Genomic DNA, 24,168 nt, shown 5'->3' with positions numbered 1-24,168 from the left:
GTGTTCGATAATTCGACTGATATTCAAAGAATAAAGAAAATAAAGATGCAGGCAAGTATATGCAATTGTTACGACGGCCTGAAGTGTGGTAAACAAGAAACCGTATTGCCAATAGAACATACGCTACAACCAATATCTCGCCAGTAGGGATATAGTTTAAATATTCATGTTTCATAATAATTTTTTTATTAAGAGAAGGCCAGCAGGGTTTTTGGCCCCACCACGAGAGACAAGCCAAGCGCCACAGAACCCTGTTTGAACATAACAAGAGAGGTGGTTGAACATAATGCATAATGCAGGATCAAAACATGGTTGAACAGCAGGACAACGGTGACAAGTGTTGGAATGTTAATTCCAACTGCAGGTGGCGGACGTGGAAAATACGGCTGCACCCAAAACCACCGAACAAAACCACAAACCGCCCAGACCATATCGCACCGCCATCCAGGGAAAAGCAGTTTCCGTATGTTTGGCTCCGATGCGATTTGGTGAAGACGCGTGGCTCTCACCTGACATCAGCATCTCTGACATATCGGGAGGTAAAGCTCAGCATTAAACTGCCTTCCGATATCAATCTCCATCGTCCGATCTGGTTGCGTGTTGTCAGCCGTCGATCCTTGAAGGTGCACGGGCCTGCGTCAATTTAATTTTGCGTGGAGTAAACGACTTTTGTGTTGACCGCCGGATGGATGAACTTATGGTTTTTAATGCTGTTCGTATTGTTTGGTCGAGGCCCTTTTAAATGGTTATGGGCACGTTAATGATTTTTATATATATATGCACGATGGTATGGGCACACATATCATATGTGTCATATTTCTTAAAGAAGCGTTGACCATTATGAAATAACAAAACATATCGAATAAAAAAGGGTGTGTGGTTGTGTTATTTTTTATTAACACATGGAATGATTAAAATAGTGCTCGTGGGTTGTAATTTGTGTTGAGCATTTTTTATGAGAGCTGGGGGAGCGTTTTAAAAAAAAGAGAGAGTGCACAGCAGTGCATGAGGGATATAGCGTAAAGTTATTGTTGCACATGAGAGTGGTGTAACGCGCAGCAGCGAAAGAGCAGGGAGTGCTCAGAATGAAGACCAGCATGTGAAGCAGGGGAAGATATTGCACAGCAATGCATGGATCTTTTTTAATGTATTGGGTATGCATTGAAATGCAGGAGAAAAGAGTGTTCAGGTATTTTTTGAGATTGTGAATGTAATGAAAAGTTTACTGTATGTGTAAAATAAATTTACAGCAGTATGTGTAAAATAGTTTTACACCAGCAAATGTAAAAATGGGTTTTACTGCAGTAAACCCAGTGAACTCCTCTCAGGTGGAGAGAAAAGACAGAGTTTTTGTTTTTGATGGGTGAAAGTAATTTTGGTGAATCCCTCTCAGCAAAGAGGAAGACATATGTATCAGGCATGTATTTGTATCAGGCATGTATTTAAATCAATAGAAATATTTTTATGGCTGTGTAATAGACTGTTGAGTCATTTTGTTTTTAATGCTTCCCTGTGCACAAAAGATCCTGGAACAGTGGAAACAGAGCATTGGCTCTGTGGTGTTTGTTTGTCTGGTTTTGGTATTTTCCCGTTCAAAAATACCCAACAGTGGTATCAGAGGTAGTCCAGGCTCTTTGAAGACTCAAAGAAGCTGAAGGAAGGTGTGGTTGCAACAGTAAAACTTCTTCAGCAGTGTGAAGATTCAGCCAAAGGGATTCAGGTATTTCTCAAGTTTTTCTGTGTTGCTGTTGAAGAAACAATGAGTCATTTTAAAAAACACAGTCAGGGATTTTAAGTATAGTTAAGAATGGCAAGGTCAAAGAAGAAAGCCTCCAAGCCTGTTAAAAATGTGTCTCCCTCCTCTACTAAAATAGAAGGCAATCCATTAGAATACATTTTATTTGAAACCCCAAAGTTTGATGGAAACTTTGATGTATGGGAAATAAGGATGAGGGCTTTCCTAATGTTTGAGGGGATTGAAGTCTGGGAGTCAGTGATTGATGACAGCAAGAAGGATAAAGAATCCATGGAGTATGATGCACAAGCAGCAAAGACTATCTTGGATGGACTGCCTGATTCTGTGAAGAAGAATCTAGGAAAATATACATCAGCAAAGGATATATGGGACAGACTGCATGACCTTCATGCAAAGGGAGCACTGACCATGACAATGAGTTTAGAAGAACCCATCATAGAAGCTGAGACTGAAAAGCTTGACCTCATCAAGCTTCAAGTAAAAGAAAGGGATGAAGAGCTGGCCAAGCTTAAGAAGGAGCTTGATCAATGCAAGAGGAAACATCATGAAGAAGTCATATCCATGACAAATCAGCTGAATGAAGCAAAGAAGCAGGCAGATGCCTTGACAAGCCAACTTGAACAAAGGCACAAGAGAGTGAACAAGCTTGTAGAAGAGATTGGACAGTACAAGGAAGAGGTCTCCTCCCTTAAGTCCGAACTACAAGAAGCCAGGAAGCAGGCACAAGGAGCTGAAAAGAAGATGGAGAGCAGTCAAGCAGAAATCTCCAAAATGAAGACAGACATCATCTCTTTTAAAGTAGCAGCAGCTGAAGCTACTTGTAGTAAAGAAGAAATTGAGGAACAGCTTGCAAAGAAGAACAATGTATGTGAACAGTTGGAAGAAGAGATTGTCCTCCTCAGGAAGAAGGTTGAAGGGATGAACAAGATCATGAAGAGCTCTCAAGCTCTAGATGACATGCTCAGCTATCACAGATCTCCATTTGATAAATCAGGACTTGGGTATGTAGGTGAACCCTCAAACAAGGATGAGGATGCTTTAAGCAAAGGAGATGTGAAGAAGCCAGAAAGAAGTTGTGATGCTCCTAGTTCCAGCAAAGGCAAGGAGAAAAATGAAGGCTGCAATAGAAGAAATCCTGCTCCAAGCAGAAAACCAGCTCCAAGAAGAAATGTAGCTGATGTCAAAGAGGCAAGAGGCAATGGTGATCATCAAAGGATCTCAAGGCAGCAAGGCTTCAGAAGTACATCAAGGAAACCTCCATCTCCCAGGTACCAAAGTTCATTTTATGGTTATTGTTATGCTTGCTCAAACTTTGGTCATATGGCAAAAGACTGTAGAGCATTTCATAAAGATAAATGTTGTGATCTCCAGAAATCTCCAAGAAATAATTTTAGAAGAAATCATGAAATGTTATTCATGAACAATGTAGAATGTTTCAAGTGTCATAACATTGGGCATATGGCACGAGATTGTAACTTGACATGGGCTCTTACACAAGCTAGACCCATGCAAAAGAAGAAAGTTACACAAGTATGGAGAAGGAAGGAAAGACAATCTGAAAGCCCCTTGAACTCCCCAACTGATCTAAATTTATTTTGAGAAGAGTCTGCCAAAAGAAGACAAGCATACATTAAAGGGGAGCTTGTAATTTTTGTTTGCTGAACTGTATTAACAGTCATTTGTTGATGGAGGATGTATTGCAGCGCAACAGTTGCAAATGAAATCTTTGTTAATCCCTCTAAAAGGTAATATGCAGCAGTGATGAAATCAACAATGTTTTTGCTTTGTTTTTATGCAATATGCACAGAAATGCATAAAGAAGAAAAGATGGCAGCGCTGAAATGTAAAGAGCAGCAGCGAGATAAGAGAAAAATGCAAAGCATGGAGACCCTCACAGCAGTGGGAAGATAGAACATAAGACAGCAGTTTGGAAATTTTTTTTGGAGCACATGGATTAGAATGAACAGCAGTTTAATTTTTTTTTTGTGGTGCACATGCATTGAAATGCATAGCAATGGAATGTAGTTTTCCTTTTATGTAAAGTGAGAGAATATACTCACAGCAGAGTGAGTATAATACACAGCAGATTGAAATGTTTTCTATTGGGAATGAAAATGCAAAGCAGTGAGAAGAAAATGAGAAGAAGGCAAAACGCAGCAGAACGTAAATGCCCAGTGGCTGAGAATGCAATGAAATTCTTTCACACAGCAGTAAAAAAAATGTAATGTTTTTTTTATGCAATGCAGCATGCAAAGAAATGCATAAAGAAAAACAAGGACATCAGATTTTTAATGCACACTGGATGTATAAGAATGTGTGTGGCAGCAGAAAGCCAAAGGAATTGCACAGTAGTGCATTGTGTAAAAAAATGAAGACTAAGATTGTGTGAAGCAAGGGTGCATAAGAAAAGGCAGCAGCCTGTGTTATTTTTTTGTGGAGAATGAAGTGCCAAGAGTATGGGCACAACAGTATGATGAAACAAAAGGCAGCCATAGTGCAAATTGCAGAGGCAACGCAGCAGCAAATAAAAACCCAGGGATGACAGTCTATGGTTATGGGTATGGACAGCAATGAATATGAAAAATGCAGCAGCAAGAAGTTATGGACAACAGCATGACGACAAGAAGGAGAAGCACACAGCAATGCAAATAAGAAAATGCAGCAGCATGAAGTTTTGTTGAAGAAATAAAAGGTAATGGACAGCAGCACATGTAAAAGAAAATTTTGTTTACAGCGGTATATGTAACTGTAATGAATTTGTTGTTCATTGAATTGAAATGCAATATATGTAACAGCAGTAAGTGTAAGAAATGTTTACACACAGCAGTGTAAACTTGTAAGTGGGGACAGTGTAATTGTTCCAGAAAAGACAGAGTATCTTGTCTTTGAAAAGTACAGAAGCAGTGCAAGTGTAGACACAGCAGCGTGGGATAGACACAGTAAAGAAGATGGCACAACAGTGCAGCAGAGAATATGCATCAGCATAAGAGAACATTGTAATGAGTTTGCACACACAGCAGTGCAATGATTGTTTGTTTTTGAAACTGCATGCAAAGCAGTGTCTGTTTGTAATCCCTCTGTTAATGAGGAAGGTTCTTTTCAGCACAGTCATTTGGTGAAACCCTCTATGAAAGAGGAAGATGCTTTTCAGCATAGTGTGGTAAATCCCTCTATCAAGAGGATGATGCTTTTCAGCATAGTCACAGGTGAATCCCTCTGTCATGAGGAAGGTGCTCTTCAGCACATTGTTATGGTGAATCCCTCTGTCATGAGGAAGGTGCTCTTAAGCACAGTTTCAGGTTAATCCCTCTATTAAGAGGAAGACAACTTTGTTTGTTTATGAACTGCATCAGAAGCAGTTGGTGAATCCCTCTATGTGAGGAAGATATTTTTCTAACAGCAGTGTTGGGGAATCCCTCCATGTGAGGAAGTGCTTGGGTAAGATTGAATGCCCAGCAGTTGAAATTAAAGGGGAGTGTTGGAATGTTAATTCCAACTGCAGGTGGCGGACGTGGACAATACGGCTGCACCCAAAACCACCGAGCAAAACCACAAACCGCCCAGACCATATCGCACCGCCATCCAGGGAAAAGCAGTTTCCGTATGTTTGGCTCCGATGCGATTTGGTGAAGACGCGTGGCTCTCACCTGACATCAGCATCTCTGACATATCGGGAGGTAAAGCTCAGCATTAAACTGCCTTCCGATATCAATCTCCATCGTCCGATCTGGTTGCGTATTGTCAGTCGTCGATCCTTGAAGGTGCACGGGCCTGCGTCAATTTAATTTTGCGTGGAGTAAACGACTTTTGTGTTGACCGCCGGATGGATGAACTTATGGTTTTTAATGTTGTTCGTATTGTTTGGTGGAGGCCCTTTTAAATGGTTATGGGCACGTTAATGATTTTTTTATATATATGCACGATGGTATGGGCACACATATCATATGTGTCATATTTCTTAAAGAAGCGTTGACCATTATGAAATAACAAAACATATCGAATGAAAAAGGGTGTGTGGTTGTGTTTTTTTTATTAACACATGGAATGATTAAAATAGTGCTCGTGGGTTGTAATTTGTGTTGAGCATTTTTTATGAGAGCTGGGGGGAGCGTTTTAAAAAAAAGAGAGAGTGCACAGCAGTGCATGAGGGAAATAGCGTAAAGTTATTGTTGCACATGAGAGTGGTGTAACGCGCAGCAGCGAAAGAGCAGGGAGTGCTCAGAATGAAGACCAGCATGTGAAGCAGGGGAAGATATTGCACAGCAGTGCATAGATCCTTTTTTTAATGTATTGGGTATGCATTGAAATGCAGGAGAAAAGAGCGCTCAGGTATTTTTTGAGATTGTGAATGTAATGAAAAGTTTACTGTGTGTGTAAAATATTTTTACAGCAGTATGTGTAAAAATAATTTTACACCAGCAAATGTAAAAATGGGTTTTACAGCAGTAAACCCAGCACAGTGAACTCCTCTCAGGTGGAGAGAAAAGACAGAGTTTTTGTTTTTGATGGGTGAAAGTAATTTTGGTGAATCCCTCTCAGCAAAGAGGAAGACATATGTATCAGGCATGTATTTGTATCAGGCATGTATTTAAATCAATAGAAATATTTTTATGGCTGTGTAATAGACTGTTGAGTCATTTTGTTTTTAATGCTTCCCTGTGCACAAAAGATCCTGGAACAGTGGAAACAGAGCATTGGCTCTGTGGTGTTTGTTTGTCTGGTTTTGGTATTTTCCCGTTCAAAAATACCCAACAACAAGTACCATTCTATGTTAATCTTGCGTGTTGGATAGCTGAGCGAAAAAACTTAGAAGCTTGGTTAGTACCTGCAGTAGCAGCGAGCATGAGCTGAGGTTCTTTCGGCTGTCATGAAAACCTGGAGGAGCCATAGTGCCGGTTTTGCTGCTGGTAGTGTGGAAATGCTGTCATGTGGAATGCTGCTATTCATTCTAACTTGAATGAAGGAAGCTCGAAGGATAGCGTAGCTGGTTATTTACCCCCGACGCGAAGGGAAGTTGCCTCTGCTATAAGCTCTTTAACAAGCTATAAAACTAAAAGGGATGTTGCGGGCTTGGATGCCTCCGCTCTAGCTGGCTTTGCTCCTGTATTTTCCACCTAGGTTGCCCTTGTCTCTACCATTGGACATAGTTATGGGTGCATTTGACCGAGATGGAGATCCAGATTATGCGGTTGATTATGCAAAAGGTGATTCAGTAGATTCTATAGATGCAGAAGTTGGAGCAGCAGGAAAGGCAAGGTCAAAAGCAGCAGAAGCTTATCCACCACCAGCAGTCTCTAAGGCAGAGGAATTACGTATATAGACCAGCGCTATCCGGTTTAGTAGGGTTATGCGCTGCGCTATCTGTTTTGCGTGCTTAAGCAAGTGATTCAGTTTCAAAAGTGGAAATTCCAAGCACGGATTCAGTTGATTCAGCAAAAGATCCAATCCCACCAGACGCAGATGCGAGGCTATCAGTTTCACCACCCATTGAATAAGCAGACTCTGCTGCGAAGATCTGGAATACCTTCTGCAAGGATAGCGTAGCTGGTTATTTTAGCTAGAAGCCGATGAATACCAAATTTTTTGTTGCTAATAGTATGATGAAGGGCTCCGTCATTTGGCTGTAATCCTGTGAGCTGTTGGAGCAATTGAGGCCACCAGAATAAGAATTTCTTTCGATTTTGCGTAAGCATTTTTGGCTTTTCAGCAACTTTCTCTATTTTGAGTAGGCATTCAATGGTAATCAATACAATAGAGATAACAGTAATGGGATTCACACTACTTAGATAAGAGTAGTATTACCATATGTAGAAGCTTGATACACGAAAGAGACGTGTGCCCCGGCGCCTCCCTCTGTCTACTGTCTCGACACCTACGGAATCTTTACTAGAAGCCTGGCCTTTAGGTGTTGAACTTTTTCCCTGGACATTGCCCTTAAACACTAACAACGATGTGCTCCAGGAGGGACGCTTATGAATTTTGGGTTACTACCAGCAGAGCTACACCTTTGCAGTGGGCACCCAGGAAGCTTGATACAGATTGAACAAAAACTTCTCATTGGTTGAATGACTGAGCTATGCCATGGAGGAAGTCTTTCTCTGAGCATGCCGTGGAAGAACTACTACTTTTGTTGCTGCCTTGGCTAAGCTGCTTGCCTGAAGCTCTGTTCATATCACGCAAGAAAGAGATAACCTATTGGCTCTGGCTAGATGAGGTACTAACGCCACCATAATTGTTGATGGGGTATTAGCTATCGATCCTATAACACCATCGGCCGTTCTGTCATCTTCATCTGCATCGAGCCGGAATTGAGCCGGATATTAGGGATGAAGCACCAGCTGTTCCAGGGAATGGCTTCAAATTTTGTAAAGGGTTCACTTACAGAAACGCAAATACAACACGCCATCAAAGAATGCAACATGTGTGGAGATTTGAGCATTGAGAAAGAACTCTTTCAGTGCGAAAGATGTTTATATCACCTTCAACACAGGTTATATTTCAGAAATTCATTTCTAGTTTCTCTATCTTTCTATAATAGTAATAGGCGTGTTAGTCTTTTGACATTTGTCAGCAGCCCCAAGTATCTAACCGACAAAGGTTTCTAAAAAACAGTTCATATATTGAAAGTCGATTTCCCTAATAAACTAGACTAGGTTTTCTGCAAACTCTGAATGACTGTTTCTGCCACATCCAGATACTGCAGTACACTGTATGGATATGGAGAATTGAAAGAGTTGATCTGCAACTGGTGTCTGCATGAACAAGAAAGCAGCTGCACGAGAGACATGAACAAGAAAGCCACTGCACGAGAGACAGAAACACGAGGCAAATGAGGACTGCACAATATATTTCAAGAGAGGAGCCAGCAGATTTAAAACCAAATTCAGACAATGAAAAAGCCAAAGGCAGGAGCTCAGGTCACAATGTGGAATGCGTTAATCAACCTCCAGCAACAGCAATAGGTAACAGTGAAAATCCACAACATTCTTCCCAGCGGAAAGGAATGATGGGAGAGAAAGATAAGATTAGAAAACAGCGATTTAGATATAGGTCTCTTGCAAAGCTTCTTCAGTGGCCTTGCGTCCATCCGTGTTCGACCAAAACTCGCTCTGTTCCTCCCTCCACCTGAAGACCATCCACCTTCAGCTGGCAATAAGAACTAGTTAGTCCCTACGCCTGGTGCCTGGTTCATCCGGTGAGTTCTCTACCTATTCAAGTGAATGAATTTGAATTTTATTGCAGCTCTTTAAGCAAAGAAATATTAATATTGTTAATGCACAGTAGAGAGGAAAGTTGGCACCTGTTACATGCCCACAAAAGGCATAGATGTGGTGGCAGGCGTACATGTAACGGTGGTACATGCGGTGGCAGGCGTAGATGCGGTAGCAGGGTACATATGCTATTGTATTGTAGCAGTGGTACATGCAATAGTGGTACATGTGCTTTAACATAAAATGTTTAAGATTTAATGCTAATATTAATTCATATCGTTTCAAATGGTGGTTTAATATCTATTTTACCCTAAGCTTTGGCCTCATATGCCTCGGTATGAGGCCAAATAAGACGATGAAAATTGAAACTGAAATTTCATTGGCCGTAAAAACTCGACTCAAAAAAACATTAAGCTATAAGTCATATAAGTCATACAAGATCACACAAAGTAATGCTAAAGTGACCCATTTCGATTACTATAGTCCCTGGCCATTGCCAGATGGCAGGGACTAATAAGGTGACTCTCACCTCCTTATCACTTTGACCTCACAATCCACTCTTAGCATAAAGGAAGATGACTAATTCCGAGGTGTCAACTCTGTGATTGCACCTTTAAGTAGTCACTGAACAGAAATAGTGCAAATAACATCATTGTGAATACAATATCTTTTCTCATCTGCATAACTGCTTATAGGTTTTTAGAAAATCGCTGTGTTTTCAAAGGTTATAATTGCGTAGAAGTTTTTGAAAAATGGTAGTGTTTTCAAACTCATAACGAGTTTTAAGTATAAATATTTTCTAACGAGTTACTTCAAGGTAAATTTTAGGGTACCTGTCGTTGCTAAGGAGGAGGATTCAAAGGAGGTTCTTGGATTTCCTAAGGCCTCCATCTTTATGATGGATTATTCTATTGATGGGGTTGGTTGAAATATGGCTGTAAGTGAGGATCAACACGTTGAGGAGGATATGGCCCAATAGTAGGCATGGGCCAAAGTGAAGAACTAGGAGGGAACTAAGGTTGATATTAGGAGTTGGAATGAGAATGGAAGTTCATACTTTTCTGAAATTGTTTTCAAGCTTGTGGCCTTTCCTTATTATAGAAGCACAACTACTCCATGTGCCTTTTTGTTCCTTAGTAAATAAACTTAACATATTATTAACATACATACAGAAAAATCTTTTATAACATTCATTATGTGATGTCTCTTAATGCACTAGGGAAAACACAACCAACGATTTTTCCATTTCTTCATGTTTCAATTTGATTTGCAAAGTATCCATCTACATAGAAGATGTGTGAGACATTTGGATTTTCATGACTTCTTGCTGGGAATCAAAGAATACTATTTTTTTTGGATGGGGGAGTTGAATCAATGTTATAAAAAAGTTACAATTATTTAGTCAATTAAACAATCAAATGCTTCAACAACGTAGTATAGAACATTTCACATAAAATGTTGAACACAGAGAATAACTTGGAAACCAATATTTGAGAAAACAAAAAATTATGTTTTGATTATGTTGTAAATATAAGCTCCAAATTTTGATTACATCAATTATGTAGGCATCAAACTACATGATGATTTAACCCCCATTTCTTTGTAAGCAAAAATTGCTACTGGAGAAACTTCCAATATTTGTAGCCACCAACCTGGTAGAGACATCAACCATCCAATCTTTTTATGAGCCAACCTATTACAATCACTCAGTTTTTTATTTCATTCAATTTTGAACTTTTATCAGATTTCTTTAAAATATTTATAGACAAAATGAAAAATTGTTAGGACTACTCACTATATTTTGGAGTGATATTTCTTCTCCTTATGTAAACATGCGACCTTACCCTCGGTAAAGTGCTCACTTGATACTTCAACTCTTTAGGTCCAATTAGAGAAGCGATATATTTTTTTTTAACTTTCTCTCAAGTTATCACAACTCAGAGTAGATGTCACCATCACTTGAGAAGTTTCTAGTGATATAAAATTTTGTCCAATTTCAACTCTTGGATCTTAAGTTATAAATCCTTAAAGTTTTATTTATTTAAAATTGTAATTTCCTCAATTCTACCATGTGGTACCCACATGGACTCCACATGCTTCCCACATGTCATATTATCTCATTGCTTCTTTGCTGAGGCTCATGGAGTCTAAGGACCTATGCCTATATGGCATATCACATGTGGTGTTCCCATTTGTAACTATGTAGGTTTATTTTTGCGGTTAGGTATATATAAATATATATATTTGTTAGTATTTAATTGTCAACATGGTTAAACACCGCAACCGCATGTTACTGACTCTGTCATGGATCCAAACCCTTATGCATTATGTGAATTTTATAAAACATAGATAATTATTATATATATGTATGGATATCTACACACAACCTTATACATAAGTCACAATTCATTCATGTAACTCACATAAGATACATATATATGTTTCTTATATATATATATATATATATATATATATATATATATATATATATATCACTTATCCCAACACACATAGTGGACCCATAGTTCCTGCTATCAACCACCATGTATAAGCCAAGTCATACAAGATGTCAAAGTGCATATGTGATTACACAATCCATTTATATTATCTCATGACTCTTGATTTATCGACATATATAAAGGTAGGCGGGGGCTCACCCCTTCCCCGGGAATGTCACAGGGGTCACCTCAACCAAAACCTCAACAGTTGATCATTTGGAGGACATCTGATGGCCAAAACCATCATAGGACCTTCCCCCCACCCATGTTGACATCACAGGAAGGGAGGCCCTATAATGATATAGGCCATTGAACTCATTATAATTCTCCACCATCAAATGTTTAATCTATTCAAATTCCATTACTTGTAAGTTTGGATTCTACCCTAGCAAACATGTATATATATATATATATATATATATTTCATCATGATGATAAGTTAGGACCTGATGTCCAAACTTAAAAAATTTGGTTATGTGACACCGTTTCATGGATTAAAGGCCCTTCAAACTAAGGATCTCACCTATGCTAAAAAAGTTATAGGTTTATTATGGTTATATGTATAAGGTAAGGTTAACACCATATATATATACAACCACAATAAACCTATAACTTTTTTAGCATAGGCAAGATCCTTAGATTGAAGAGCCTTTAATCCATGAAACGGTGTCGCGTAACCAAATTTTTATATACACATACCAATGGTTCAAACTCAATGCTACAAATGTCTCACTGAGCGACACTGATCTAGGTGGCTCCAGACATACTTAGGGGTCAAAGAGAGCTTATAATAACTCAAAATTAAAAATGGTAAGATTGCTTTCGAACTAGGACTAGATCGAGGTTCTTGTCGCCCTGATTCCAACAGTGTCAACGACACTCCAATCCAAGTTCATATGAAAGAGATAGAGCTAGTCAAAGTTTTGGTCAAAGTGGGCCAAGTTTAATGATCCTACAAATTCACCGAGACCTGGTGCACGGAATCCGACCACCGCCTACTTAATTTTCCGAATAACCCTTATTTTCGTCAAAGTTAAAAAAATACAGTTTATTTTATAAAAGCAAAAAATATTAAATTATGCATGACGGGCTACCACCCCAGCCAGCGCCACTAGAGAATGTCATAACAAAAAAACAAAATCAGTTATATGATTCGGGTGGCAGGCAGTCAAACCTTGCCAACAAGCCTGGAATTTGACATTCCCCAGCACATATTTCCTATTTTAAGACGTATTTGACAGTTGTTATAAATTTTTACCCGCCAAATTTGACGTGCTTCATAAATTAGAAACCGTCATTTTGACATTTAATTTAGGATTTGTCCCATCAAAATTTATAGTACCCGTCTTTAAGTTAAAAACACCAAAGTCAGACTAAGCTCAGGGTCATAATGCAAATGCATACAATACCTCTAGCTCACATGGCAATGGAGCCTAGCACACTTTCATCGATTTGAATTCTATAAAAAATTATCTGGCTATAGCTTTTTCGTAGATTTGAACTTTATGAAGGGAGATCTCGCCCTAGGCAACTAAGAACAATTACATTGTAATCTAGGTATTTCATTCAAGGAACCGAAAAACCAGTCTATGTCAAGAATTTGAATTTAGCCATCAAACTGTAAGCTAGTACGTGATCGAAAAATACTAAAAATATACATGCATTTTTTGGTGTGTATAACACTTAGAAGGGGTGGTGAGCTTGTTTTTGTTCCTTAGGCTTCCCTCAATCGTTCCACACTCTCCCTCTTGTTTGATTCTGCTATCTTCCAACATCGATGAAGAAGTTCCATCAAGAAATAAAAGCAGCCAAGGAACAACTGGTGACTGGTGACGTGAAGCGCAGTTGCAGTGTTTATTTCGAAAACATATTTGTGGAGGCTTATCAGAAGTCACAACAAATCAGAAATAATTGTAGGGCTCCCTACTGCGAAAAAGTTGGGCTCAAGAAGGGCCCTGGATGCCCGAAGAAAATCGGCAGCTCGTTACTTACATACTGTAGCACAACTATGGAAGCTAGAGGGCTCTACGGCAAAAAGTTGGGTGCTCAAATAAGAAAGAGCTGGAGATTACATTGGGCTAACTATCTAAGACCAAATATCAAGGGGAAAAATTCAGCATGCATGAAGAGAAGACTATTATTCAACTTCATGCTCTACTGGGAAATAGGTGGTCTACTATTGCTACTCACCTACCATTGCTACTCACCTTCCCAAGCAAACAGACAACAAAATAGCAATGGAAAGTGGTAAGCAAAAGGTGGACCTTAAACTCATTCAAAACAGTAGTCACTGTCATGTTATTTTCTTGAAAAGCAAGGATAATTATTGATTTGAGGCTCTTGCGATCTATATATCATGTGTGGTGTTGTCTTTTGGAGTCATTGCATACAAATTCTTGGAATTTATGTTTCGAACCATTCTCCCACGAAAGATTGTTTGAAACGTCGATTCAAAAACATTGTATGCTATAACTCCAGAAAACAACACCACAACCAAAAATAAGTCACTAAAAATAAATATTACTTCAAAATCGACAAGATTTACCTATTTTCAAGTCCCAAGTAAGTTTCCTTCTTCAACGAGTTTCAATCTCATTGGGTTGTTGTTTTTTTATTTCTTTCTTAGTATTTATTTTACGTGAAATAAATGTTGTGAAATTATACAGGCTTGTCAAAATGAATTTCTCTGAGGTCCATTCTTTTACAAGAATAGTATATCATGTCACATTAAAAAAGTGTCTTAAATATTAGAAAATTAGCTTGTGATTTATTCCATAATGAAGTGTTCAATTACCATTTTGAAAAGCCCATGCTTATTTTGACTATTTTTGTTTTTTTGAGTGGCCTGACTTATTTTGACTAAAAATACCTTGTGATTTATTGCATAATGAACCGCTCAATTACCATTTTGAAAAGCCCAGGCTTATTTTGACTATTTTTGTTTTTTTGAGTGCCCTGGCTTATTTTGACTAATTTTTAAATTTTGAGTTTTTTACTAAATGTTCTGAAATCAACTTCATTTTTACTGTAGTGAATTTCTCTTTAAAAAAAATAATTAGGCCGATAGGCCTTCCTTTGAAAGAGACTTTTGTCGTCCTTTTGTTTCTAAGGCTGACACCTGGTGTCCACATTCAGCGGGCATAGAGGCCCTAGGATTCGATCGTCTCTTCTCGCTCCATCGTTTCAATTCCCTCTGCAACGGCTTCGTTCGCATAAGCAGCATGAATTCCCGTAATTTTTCCGATGTTTTCATTGTGGCTAAGGGGAGTGGGCGGCGGTGGACAGCGGAAAGGGATATGGCACAGCTGGAACAATGCAATACCCCTGAAAGCGATCGGCATACCGTTATTAAATTGGAGGGTAAACACCCTTTTCTTTGGCACGACCATTGGCCTGTTCTTGATTATGCCAGAGTCTTTGAATGCCTGGTTCTTGTTGATAATTTGTCCGCCGAAGTCTCCAGAGTTGTATCCAAGCTAAAGAGCTTAAGCTCTCGAACTGGAATTGATCAGAATAAAATCAGAATGAGCCCATTCATATTTCAACCCAAATATGTGGCGGTTCATATGAGAATTGAGAAAGACTGGATGATCCATTGCAAGAAGCTTGAGATGAGGTCCAGAGCTAGAAATGGCAAGGACTTGAAAATTTGCAGTAGTAAGGAGGAAATAATGAAGAGGGTTGCTAACATTCCTGGACTGGAGAAGCCCTTGAAGTTTGTTCTTGAAGATGTTTATTCTAAGCGACTATTTTGGATATTTGGCAATTGCATATACAAAATTAGATGGTTTGACTCTAAAACTATAACGAACGAGGACCCTAGCCTGTCTTTCCAATGCATCTGGCTATTTCTGGTTGTAATAGAAAGGGATTGATTTTCCTGTCATCACAGAGTTGAGCAGAGACTATAAGTGAATCTTTTTTTCCTGTAAAAGCGGCCGAACACAAGTTCCTGGAGAAAAGTTTAAACAGCGCTGTCATTAACTGTGTTGTAGAGCAGATCAGACTGTATTTTTTTATTATAAATGCCGGACAACTTCAAGGTTCTCAGCTTCAGAGTGGACAAGTCCTGAATTTGCCATCTGCCAGTATTATTGGTGCTCCTGGTTCAGGGCAATTAAACCGTATGCCAATGCCAGCATATGGCCTGGGTGCAACTGAATCTAATGTACCAGAAGGAATTGGACGGATGTCAACTGTAGACTATAAGAGCCAGAATGTGCACATTCTCCAAGGAAATGATTATTCCATTTACAGGCTGGAAAGATGCCCCAAATACAGTATTTTGATAAATACTACGACGATACCTATGAGTACAGGTCTGATACATTTCCTGTTTGAAGGTCTTTTAATGATTTATTTTTTGAAGTTCTCTGTTTAGGGTTTCAATTTAGGGGTTTGAATGCCAAATTCGTTACACAAAAATATCTGTTTCAAGGCTTTGTTTTAGGGTTTGAAGGCCGAACTCTTATAAAATGTTCCTATTAGTTTTAGTAAGGAAGTGCTTTGAGACCTGGTCCTTGTTTCTGTGTGCAGGCATGTTGTGCTTCCGCCTGACGTTGCCCGACTTCTTCCCAAGAATCGCCTGTTGAACGAGGTAAGCCATGGGTTTTCTTATTGGAAGTTGCGAGGTTGATCCTAATGTCCTTTTTCGTTTCATGATCGGGTCCTGAGACGTGGATTTAAGGAAATGACAAGAAAATTTTTTCCCGATGTTTTTGATCAGTAGGGCCTTTAGCGTTCAGGGTTTAGGGTTTCGCCCGATTTCAGGGTGTATTATTTAGGGATTTCCCGAATCCATTTTTGGAGCAATAAATGATCCATAGTAGGATTCCGACATTTTACACCGAAATTAAGCTTACCTTATTTGTATTTGGAATTAATCTAGGTATTTCCAGTGGATTCCTAATACTTGGTTATATTCCCACGAGCGTTTTTCGGATTAGATACCCTGTCTTGGGTGCACACTCGGCTTTGTGTCGAGCGTTCCCAAGATGTTGGATGAAAAAGCGTCTGTTATATTTGCATCCAGCGCAGGCCCGGAATTGCTCAGTTTCCTGCCCTTTAGGCCCTAGTGGCTGTAAGTGGCCTGTAACTTGGGGTGAAGAGGAAATCAGGGCTTGGGTTTCTTCAGTTGGTAAGACCTGGTTCAAGTGCAAGCTCTGGAAGGTCTTGCAGCTTTGGATGACATGGGTATCCTTCAAATCATCTTCAAACACCAGAGTTTCTTTTTTCTTATTGGGCAACACTAAAGTTCCAAATGCAAGGTCTACAGTTAGTTTTGTTCTTTCCTTTGCCGGGAAGGATCTAGAATCTCCTGGTAAGGAACCACAAATGAGAAATCGCCCCCTACAGTATTCTCCCATTGTTTGGCTTGGAAAGAGGTCTCTTGTTTTCCAACCTTATAATGAAGAGCTTGCCTATATACCTAAGTCACAAGAGTTGGGTAATCCCACCCTGCCAATTCCTTCAGAAAATAAGCAACAATATCCATAGGTTCTGTTCCTTTGCCTACTTCCTGGTAAACTAGTATATCCATCGTATAGAAGAGCCCAATGATTCACTGTCTGTTTGAGCCGTTGATTGAAATAAAATCTGAATCTATGATTTCTTGGTAATTTTTTACAGAGTTTTTTACAGGGCTTGATGCATTTCTCAGTCAGATTGCTGCCAAATTTCAGGGCTTGACCCTAGCAGGCAGCAGAAATTCTGCTATCCTGGACTAGGACATGGGCCAGAGGGAATTTTGCATGGGATCTAAGTCTAATTTTGCAATGTCACATATCTGCATTGGATACTTGAAAATTCTAAATTGTCTAATTGGGGATATTTGAAACAGAAACTTAAAGGTCTCCGATAAAAAATGAAATGCAGCTTATGTCATGAAACATGTTGAAATATTCACTCTGCTTTTAGCTGGCAATTATAAGAGTTGCTTTTTCTTCTACCAGTATCAATGATCCAAATCTGATATCTTTATTTTGTATTTGGTTGTCAGTTCTAAAAAGAATCATTTATTTTCCGTTGGGTTTGGTACACTCTCTGTTGTTGTCCCAGGCCTTTTATATCAATGTCTCCTCTGGTGTCCCAAGCCATGTATTGTGACAGGAATTGGTATGCATTTATTTTGTGACACCATGTTGGACTTGATCATTCTTTCAGAATGAGTGGCGAGGAATTGGGGTGCAACAATCTCGTGGGTGGGTGCACTATGCTATCCACCGTCCTGAGCCGATGCATTTCTCAGTCAGATTGCTGCCAAATTTTAGGGCTTGACCCTAGCAGGCAGCAGAAATTCTACTATCCTGGACTAGGACATGGGCCAGAGGGAATTTTGCATGGGATCTAAGTCTAATTTTGCAATGTCACATATCTGCATTGGATACTTGAAAATTCTAAATTTTCTAATTGGGGATATTTGAAACATAAACTTAAGGTCTCCGATAAAAAATGAAATGCAGCTTATGTCATGAAACATGTTGAAATATTCACTCTGCTTTTAGCTGGCAATTATAAGAGTTGATTTTTCTTCTACGAGTATCAATGATCCAAATCCGATATCTTTATTTTGTATTTGGCTGTCAGTTCTAAAAAGAATCATTTATTTTCCGTTGGGTTTGGTACACTCTCTGTTGTTGTCCCAGGCCTTTTATATCAATGTCTCCTCTGGTGCCCCAAGCCATGTATTGTGACAGGAATTGGTATGCATTTATTTTGTGACACCATGTTGGACTTGATCATTTTTTCAGAATGAGTGGCGAGGAATTGGGGTGCAACAGTCTCGTGGGTGGGTGCACTATGCTATCCACCGTCCTGAGCCACACATCATGCTATTCAGAAGGCATTTGAATTACCAGCAAAACCAACAGCAACCAGCACAGGCTATGGGGCTTCAAGCCTGATTGGTTTTATGTTGTAAGTATTCTGAGTTAAAATGAACATTAATTTTTCCCTCGCCTCTTGTGAAACTGTCATTGAAATTTGTTGTTCAATACTGGAAAACTAAGAGGCATTTCTTGGTTATTTAAACCACAAGGGGAACTGACACATATGGTGGAAATGCGGATCAAAGTGGAAGAATGATACACTGCCTTGCAAATGCTTTCAGCATTAACTACTTGTGTGTTGATTAATTCTTTAAAGTTTCTTTAGTTTTTCAGCTCAGAGTTCATGTTTGCTCTGTTTTACCAATTTTTTTAGCTTTGGGCTTTTGAAAAGTTGCACCTCAGGATCTATGTTTGCTCATTACCAATCCGTTAGCTTTGTTACTGATTTCTGTAAGGAGATGCTAACTTTTGTCACCTATTACAACTGAGATCTACCTCTAAGCTACAGGCCAAGTGGCCCATCATTTTCTTTTCTACGTTAATATAAGCTGGGTTTTTGATGATTGTAATAACTTTTGTTTCTCTTCTGTGGGAAATTTTGTGCAGGAGTTCAAACGGTGTATATAAATAGAAAGATGCAGAAAGTGACAGTCACGGGATATGTGAAGCCGAACAAGGTACTGAAGAAAGTGAAAGGCACTGGGAAGCGCGCAGAACTGTGGCCATACATGCCATACAGCTCGGTTACCCAGCCTTTCTCTACGCTACTAACATGTTTAGTGAAGAATTTCTGCTATTCTCTTGTAATCTATAGGCCCCCAAAGCTCCTCATAGATGAGAATATTTGCATGATGTTAATATTGTTGTAAGTTTGTAGTAGATGTGGAATGACTAACTTTTGTGCTGCTTCTCATCTTCAACAACAAGAGTTTCTGTGGTGAATGAAGGGCTTACATCCTGTAAGCAGAATCCATGTCCTGCCTTGTGAAGCAGCTCTCCACTGTGATAGCGATCTTTGTAATGTCTCTGGTAAATCCTTTAGACTGCTATTTCATTCTGTAATATGATGGGATTCACTCTACAAGATTAGGGGATTCACTCTACAGAGTCCATGTCATGCCTTGTGAATCAGCTCTCCACTTATGTTTATTTTCTCTGTAATGACCCTAATAAATCCTATAGAATGAGATTTCATTTTGTAATATGATGGGATTTCACTCTACAAGATTGGTTTCAGTTTTACTTGTATTGTGGTATATGAAATTTCTCAGTTTTACTTGTAATAGGATGGGATTTCATTCTGTAATATGATGGGATTTCCCTCTGCAATATTAGCTACTAAATTTTACTTGTATGGAAAGATTACTACTTTCTTTGTTCAATATTTTATTTTAATTTTATTCATTTCAGTCTATTATATTATATTTTATTATAATTTTGTTCATTTCAGTCTATGATATTTTATTCAATTCTATCACATTGTTTTTCGAAATTATAAAAGTAAAGGCAGCTTCCTGTTTTTTGAAGTTAGAAATTATAAAAGCAAAGCAGCTTCCATTTTCTATCATTAAAGCTATCTTTTGATGCAGAATAAATATACCATTTTCAAATATTTAAAATTCAAAAATATTATTTAAATGCTCGATTATGACCAAGCTTCTTGACTTTAAACTTAGCTTCTTGACTATCAACTTTTATATGGCCACGAGTGTCACCCAGCTCATGGATCCACATTAATAAAGTGGATATAGTTAAGACAGGTATTATGTATATGATTTCATATTGATAAAGTATTTCCAGTTAATAGAGGAGTATAATTTGAATTTAAAGTGGGTGTTTTTCCATTTTCAAATAGGTATGTAGATACAGAACAATATGCACTGAGATACAACGTTCTTTTATAATAAAGTAAATTTAATTGGAACAACTTTTACTTTGGGATTTTATATTTTTTAATCCTTTATCACATAATATCATAATTATAAAAATTCAACAATTCCAATTTAATAATCCTATTGGCCTCGCTTTGTACCTTTTTTGGGACAATTGCTAGTTATATAGTTATTAAGCTAAACTTCTCTTACAATAAAAATAATTATTAAAGATGTTACAAACTCATATTTATTTAACATATCTATTTAGATTGTTAACCACTTCTAATATAATTGTATTTGGAGGATTCAACTCGTACTAAGTACATGAATAGAATAAGTGATGGTATTGTCTAGGGAAATGTTTAATAGGAAGGATTTCAAATGCAGATGATGAGTTGATTACCTCGTTAATAGATTGCATAGTTTACCTCATAGATTGCAGAGTTTGCTAAGTCTTGACATTTTTTAGTGTCATGGTTTTAGGAATAATGTGTTCCAAATATGTGTAATGGATACCAAATTAATTGAAAAGATATACGAATATTTTAAAAAATATTTAGCTATCATTACTGGATTTATTATTCAAGTAGTTCATAGTTGGTTGAAAGTGCACTTATAGGGATTAAAGTTATCTTGGTATAAATAAAGAATTCAATAAATAAAATAGGTATTGAGTAAATTAAGATGTGTGTGCCCATCTGTAAATAAAATATTTGGTGAAAATAAGTTATTAAGAAATAGTTAAACATGTAATTATATGTTTAATAAATTTGACATATGTAGTAGGTTATTGGATTTAAATAAATTATAAAAAGGGATAGTAGTTAAATTCTTCATATTCCCTATCGCTGCGGCCCTGACCTAGCCGGCGCTGCGCAAAGCTGTTGGCCGTCCGGCCCCTGGCTGCTGCAGAGGGCCTGCTCCCTCCTGCTAACTCGCAGATCTGCGCCTCAGAGGCTGCTGCGACCCTGCGTTCAGGTTGAGGATCTCTTTATCGGAGAACATGGACTCCAATGGGGGCTCGGCTTCCCCCCCTGCGGAGGTCCTGGCATTCAAAGCAATGATCGAAGCCTGCTCGAAGAGAGCCCCATCGGTGGCTCAGCAAAAGTTCATCAAGAGGATGGATAAGATCCCCACAGTCGCCCTTTCAGAGGAAGAGACGTGTAAAGCAGCACTAAACCTGGCAGAGAGAGGTCTTATTGGACAGTTCACAGGCCTCTGGCCTTCACCAAAGTCAGTAGAAGATTGGGCTCAGAGAAACTGGAGCCCCCTGATCAAGGAGGGTGTGAAAAGCTACTTCGTTGGGAAAGGATACTTCGTCTTTGTGTTCGATAATCCGGAAGACAGAAGCCTAATATTCAGAAATGGGCCATATTTTATGGGACCGCAAGGCCTGTACCTGAATAAATGGTCCCCAGACTTCGACCCTACCCAGGATGTCCCCTCAGCAGTTCCGGTATGGGTGAGACTTCCCCACTTGCCTCTCCACTGCTGGAACCAAAAATCCCTTGAAAACATCGGCAATGCATTGGGTAAATACATTGACAGAGCTGCAAGAAAAGATCAGTATTCATGCGCTCGAATATGTGTTGAAGTCGATCTGGAGGAGGGGTTACCGGAAGCAATCAAACTTACAGTAGCAGGCTGGGAGCACATCCAAGAACTGGACTATGAACAGCTTCCGTTCAAATGTAGACACTGCCACGAACATGGACATTTCGCGAAGCACTGTAAGAAGAAGGCAGAAGAGCAAACAGACAGACAAAAAGAGGAACAATGGACCCTAGTTCAGAAGACAACAAATCCAAAAAAAGGCCCAAGCAAAGGAAGGACAACAGGGATGACAAGCAGCTCAAAACCTATCCAGGAAGAGGAAACAGGGATGCCAAGCAGCTCCAAAATCATCCAAGAAGAGGAAGCAAATGTACAAGGGACATCAAGCGCACAGATCAACCCAACAGATCTGGAGCATGAAGACCTGGTGCATGTAGAAAGCCCCCCTCCAAGTAAAGAAAGTGAGAAAGAAAAGCAGGTCGAAGCCACTCAGGGCAGTTCGCCCAACCCTTCATATGCAGATATAACAAGGAAAAAAGCAATAGAAAGTTCAGAAACATCAGAAGATGAAGCCTACGAGCGTCCTACCAAAAGAGCTGGCAGGAAATCCCGGAAAGAAAAGAGAGAAGAAGAGGCCGAGAGACTTAAAACCCAAGGGAGCCAAGCAACCATAGAAATGTCCATTGGGCGGAACACCAGGCCGAGACCTTCCAAGGGAGGTCCCACCCCCTCAACAGGTAAATAATGAAATTTGTCTCTTGGAACTGTAGAGGGTTGGGGAGCCCTGCAAAACTAGAAGCAGTTAAGGATCTTCTTAAAGCTGAACCCACAGACATCCTCATGCTCCAAGAGACCAAAATTGAAGGGCATTCCCTTCTTGATACCAGTAGACTAAAATGGAACAAAAATACAGGCAAGGCAGTTAGCGCAAGGGGAACCTCCGGAGGATTGGCCACTCTTTGGTCAGATAGCACATTCCAGCTCAATAAACACCATGAAACTCAGCACTGGATCTACACAGATTTGACGCACAAAGTAAGTAAGTTGAATGTCTCTCTCTTCAATTTATATGTTCCGGTAAATTATGCAGAAAAAAGAGAATGCTGGTATTCTTTATCAACTTACCTAGAACAGCAGTCTCCAAACAATATTATCATTGTGGGTGACTTAAATATAGTTCTGAAGCCAAAGGAGAAGAGGGGAGGCTCTAGTTCCAGAGATCCCATGCTGGCCACGGTGGAGGAGATCGTACAGAACTGGGATCTCTTAGACTTCCCTCCAGTACATGGACTCTATACATGGTCGAATAACCGGGTCGGTTCGGAACAAATCTCTGCCCGGCTGGACAGATTTATGATCCAAAGCGGTCTCTTGTTGAACAAAAAGATCGCCAGCACCAAAATTCTGCCCAAATTGACCTCGGACCATAAGCCAATACAGCTGCTATTAGAGGACGAGGAAGATTTGGGCCCCATTCCCTTCCGATTCAGCCCTCTGTGGATTGAGAAGCCGGGTTTTTTCGATACAGTGAAAGATGCATGGGACAAGCCCATCATAGGTTCTACCAGCTACATATGGGAGCAGAAGTTGAAGGCAACAAAACAGGCGTTGAAGGAGTGGATTAAAAAGCCTGCACCCAATCCAACCAACCAAAGGAAAGATGCAACCCAGAGGTTGCACTCAATGCAAATGGAAATGGAGAATAAAGATATTACAACTGAGCTTCTGGATGAGGAAGTTGAAACACAACGCTCTACCTATCAAGCCTTCCGAGCTGAAGAAGAGTATTGGAGATTAAAGTCTAGGAGCTTATGGCTAAAGGCAGGGGACCAGAACACTTCTTATTTCCACAAACAATACAGAGCTAGACTATCCCGGAACCATATAGCGGAAATTAAAACCATGGAGGGACAGGTCTGCAAAGGGTTTGATCAGGTGAAAGCAGCAGCTGAAGCACATTTTAGGAATTTATATAATATTGGAACTCAAGCTGAAGAAGGGGAAATCAATGACTTTCTTTCTAATATTCCCCAGCTTGTCAATGATGAAGAAAATACAGTCCTATGCAGACCTATCACAACCGAGGAAGTCATCCAAGTGATCTGGTCAATGGAAGCCGATAAGGCCCCTGGGCCCGATGGATTCTCTATCCATTTTTATCAATCATGCTGGGAAGTTATCAAATCTGACCTCCTCAAAATGATCAAAGGATTTATGACAAAAGCTAAAATAGGAGGAGGTATCAAATCCACCTTCCTAGCATTAATCCCAAAGGAATCCAATCCAGAAACCTTTGCAAGATTCAGGCCAATATCGCTGTGTAACGCTTCTTACAAAATCATAGCCAAGCTCCTAGCAAATCGACTCAAGCCTTTGCTCAAAAAGTTGATCTCCAGCAACCAAGGTGGATTTGTAGAAGGCAGATATATTATGGACAATGTCATTCAG

The 24,168-nt window shown here is 39.3% G+C and overlaps 1 protein-coding gene across 1 annotated transcript; it reads left to right on the top strand.

Moving 5' to 3' along the window:
• Positions 1 to 15,731: 15,731 nt before the first annotated feature.
• LOC149253310 (cyclin-dependent kinases regulatory subunit 2-like) lies at positions 15,732 to 18,367 on the top strand. Its single transcript, XM_089456805.1, has 3 exons — positions 15,732 to 15,784; positions 16,002 to 16,062; positions 18,215 to 18,367. Exons 1-3 carry the CDS (start codon positions 15,732 to 15,734, stop codon positions 18,365 to 18,367), a joined length of 267 nt encoding a protein of 88 aa, XP_089312931.1.
• The last annotated feature ends 5,801 nt before the right edge of the window (positions 18,368 to 24,168 follow it).

Source organism: Pinus tabuliformis, chromosome 7 (assembly GCF_031772625.1).
Source record: "Pinus tabuliformis cultivar Carrire ecotype Pingquan chromosome 7, CPIR1, whole genome shotgun sequence".
Taxonomy (NCBI): Eukaryota; Viridiplantae; Streptophyta; class Pinopsida; order Pinales; family Pinaceae; genus Pinus; species Pinus tabuliformis.
The sequence above is the reverse complement of the archived record's forward strand: the minus strand, read 5'-3'. Positions and strand labels throughout refer to the sequence as shown.

Coding starts and splice junctions, on each gene's coding strand:
- LOC149253310 (XM_089456805.1), top strand. CDS start 15,732: ATGCCCCAAATACAGTATTTTGATAAATACTACGACGATACCTATGAG. Junction 15,785..16,001: donor GACGATACCTATGAGTACAG/GTCTGATACATT, acceptor TTCTGTGTGCAG/GCATGTTGTGCTTCCGCCTG. Junction 16,063..18,214: donor AGAATCGCCTGTTGAACGAG/GTAAGCCATGGG, acceptor TCATTTTTTCAG/AATGAGTGGCGAGGAATTGG.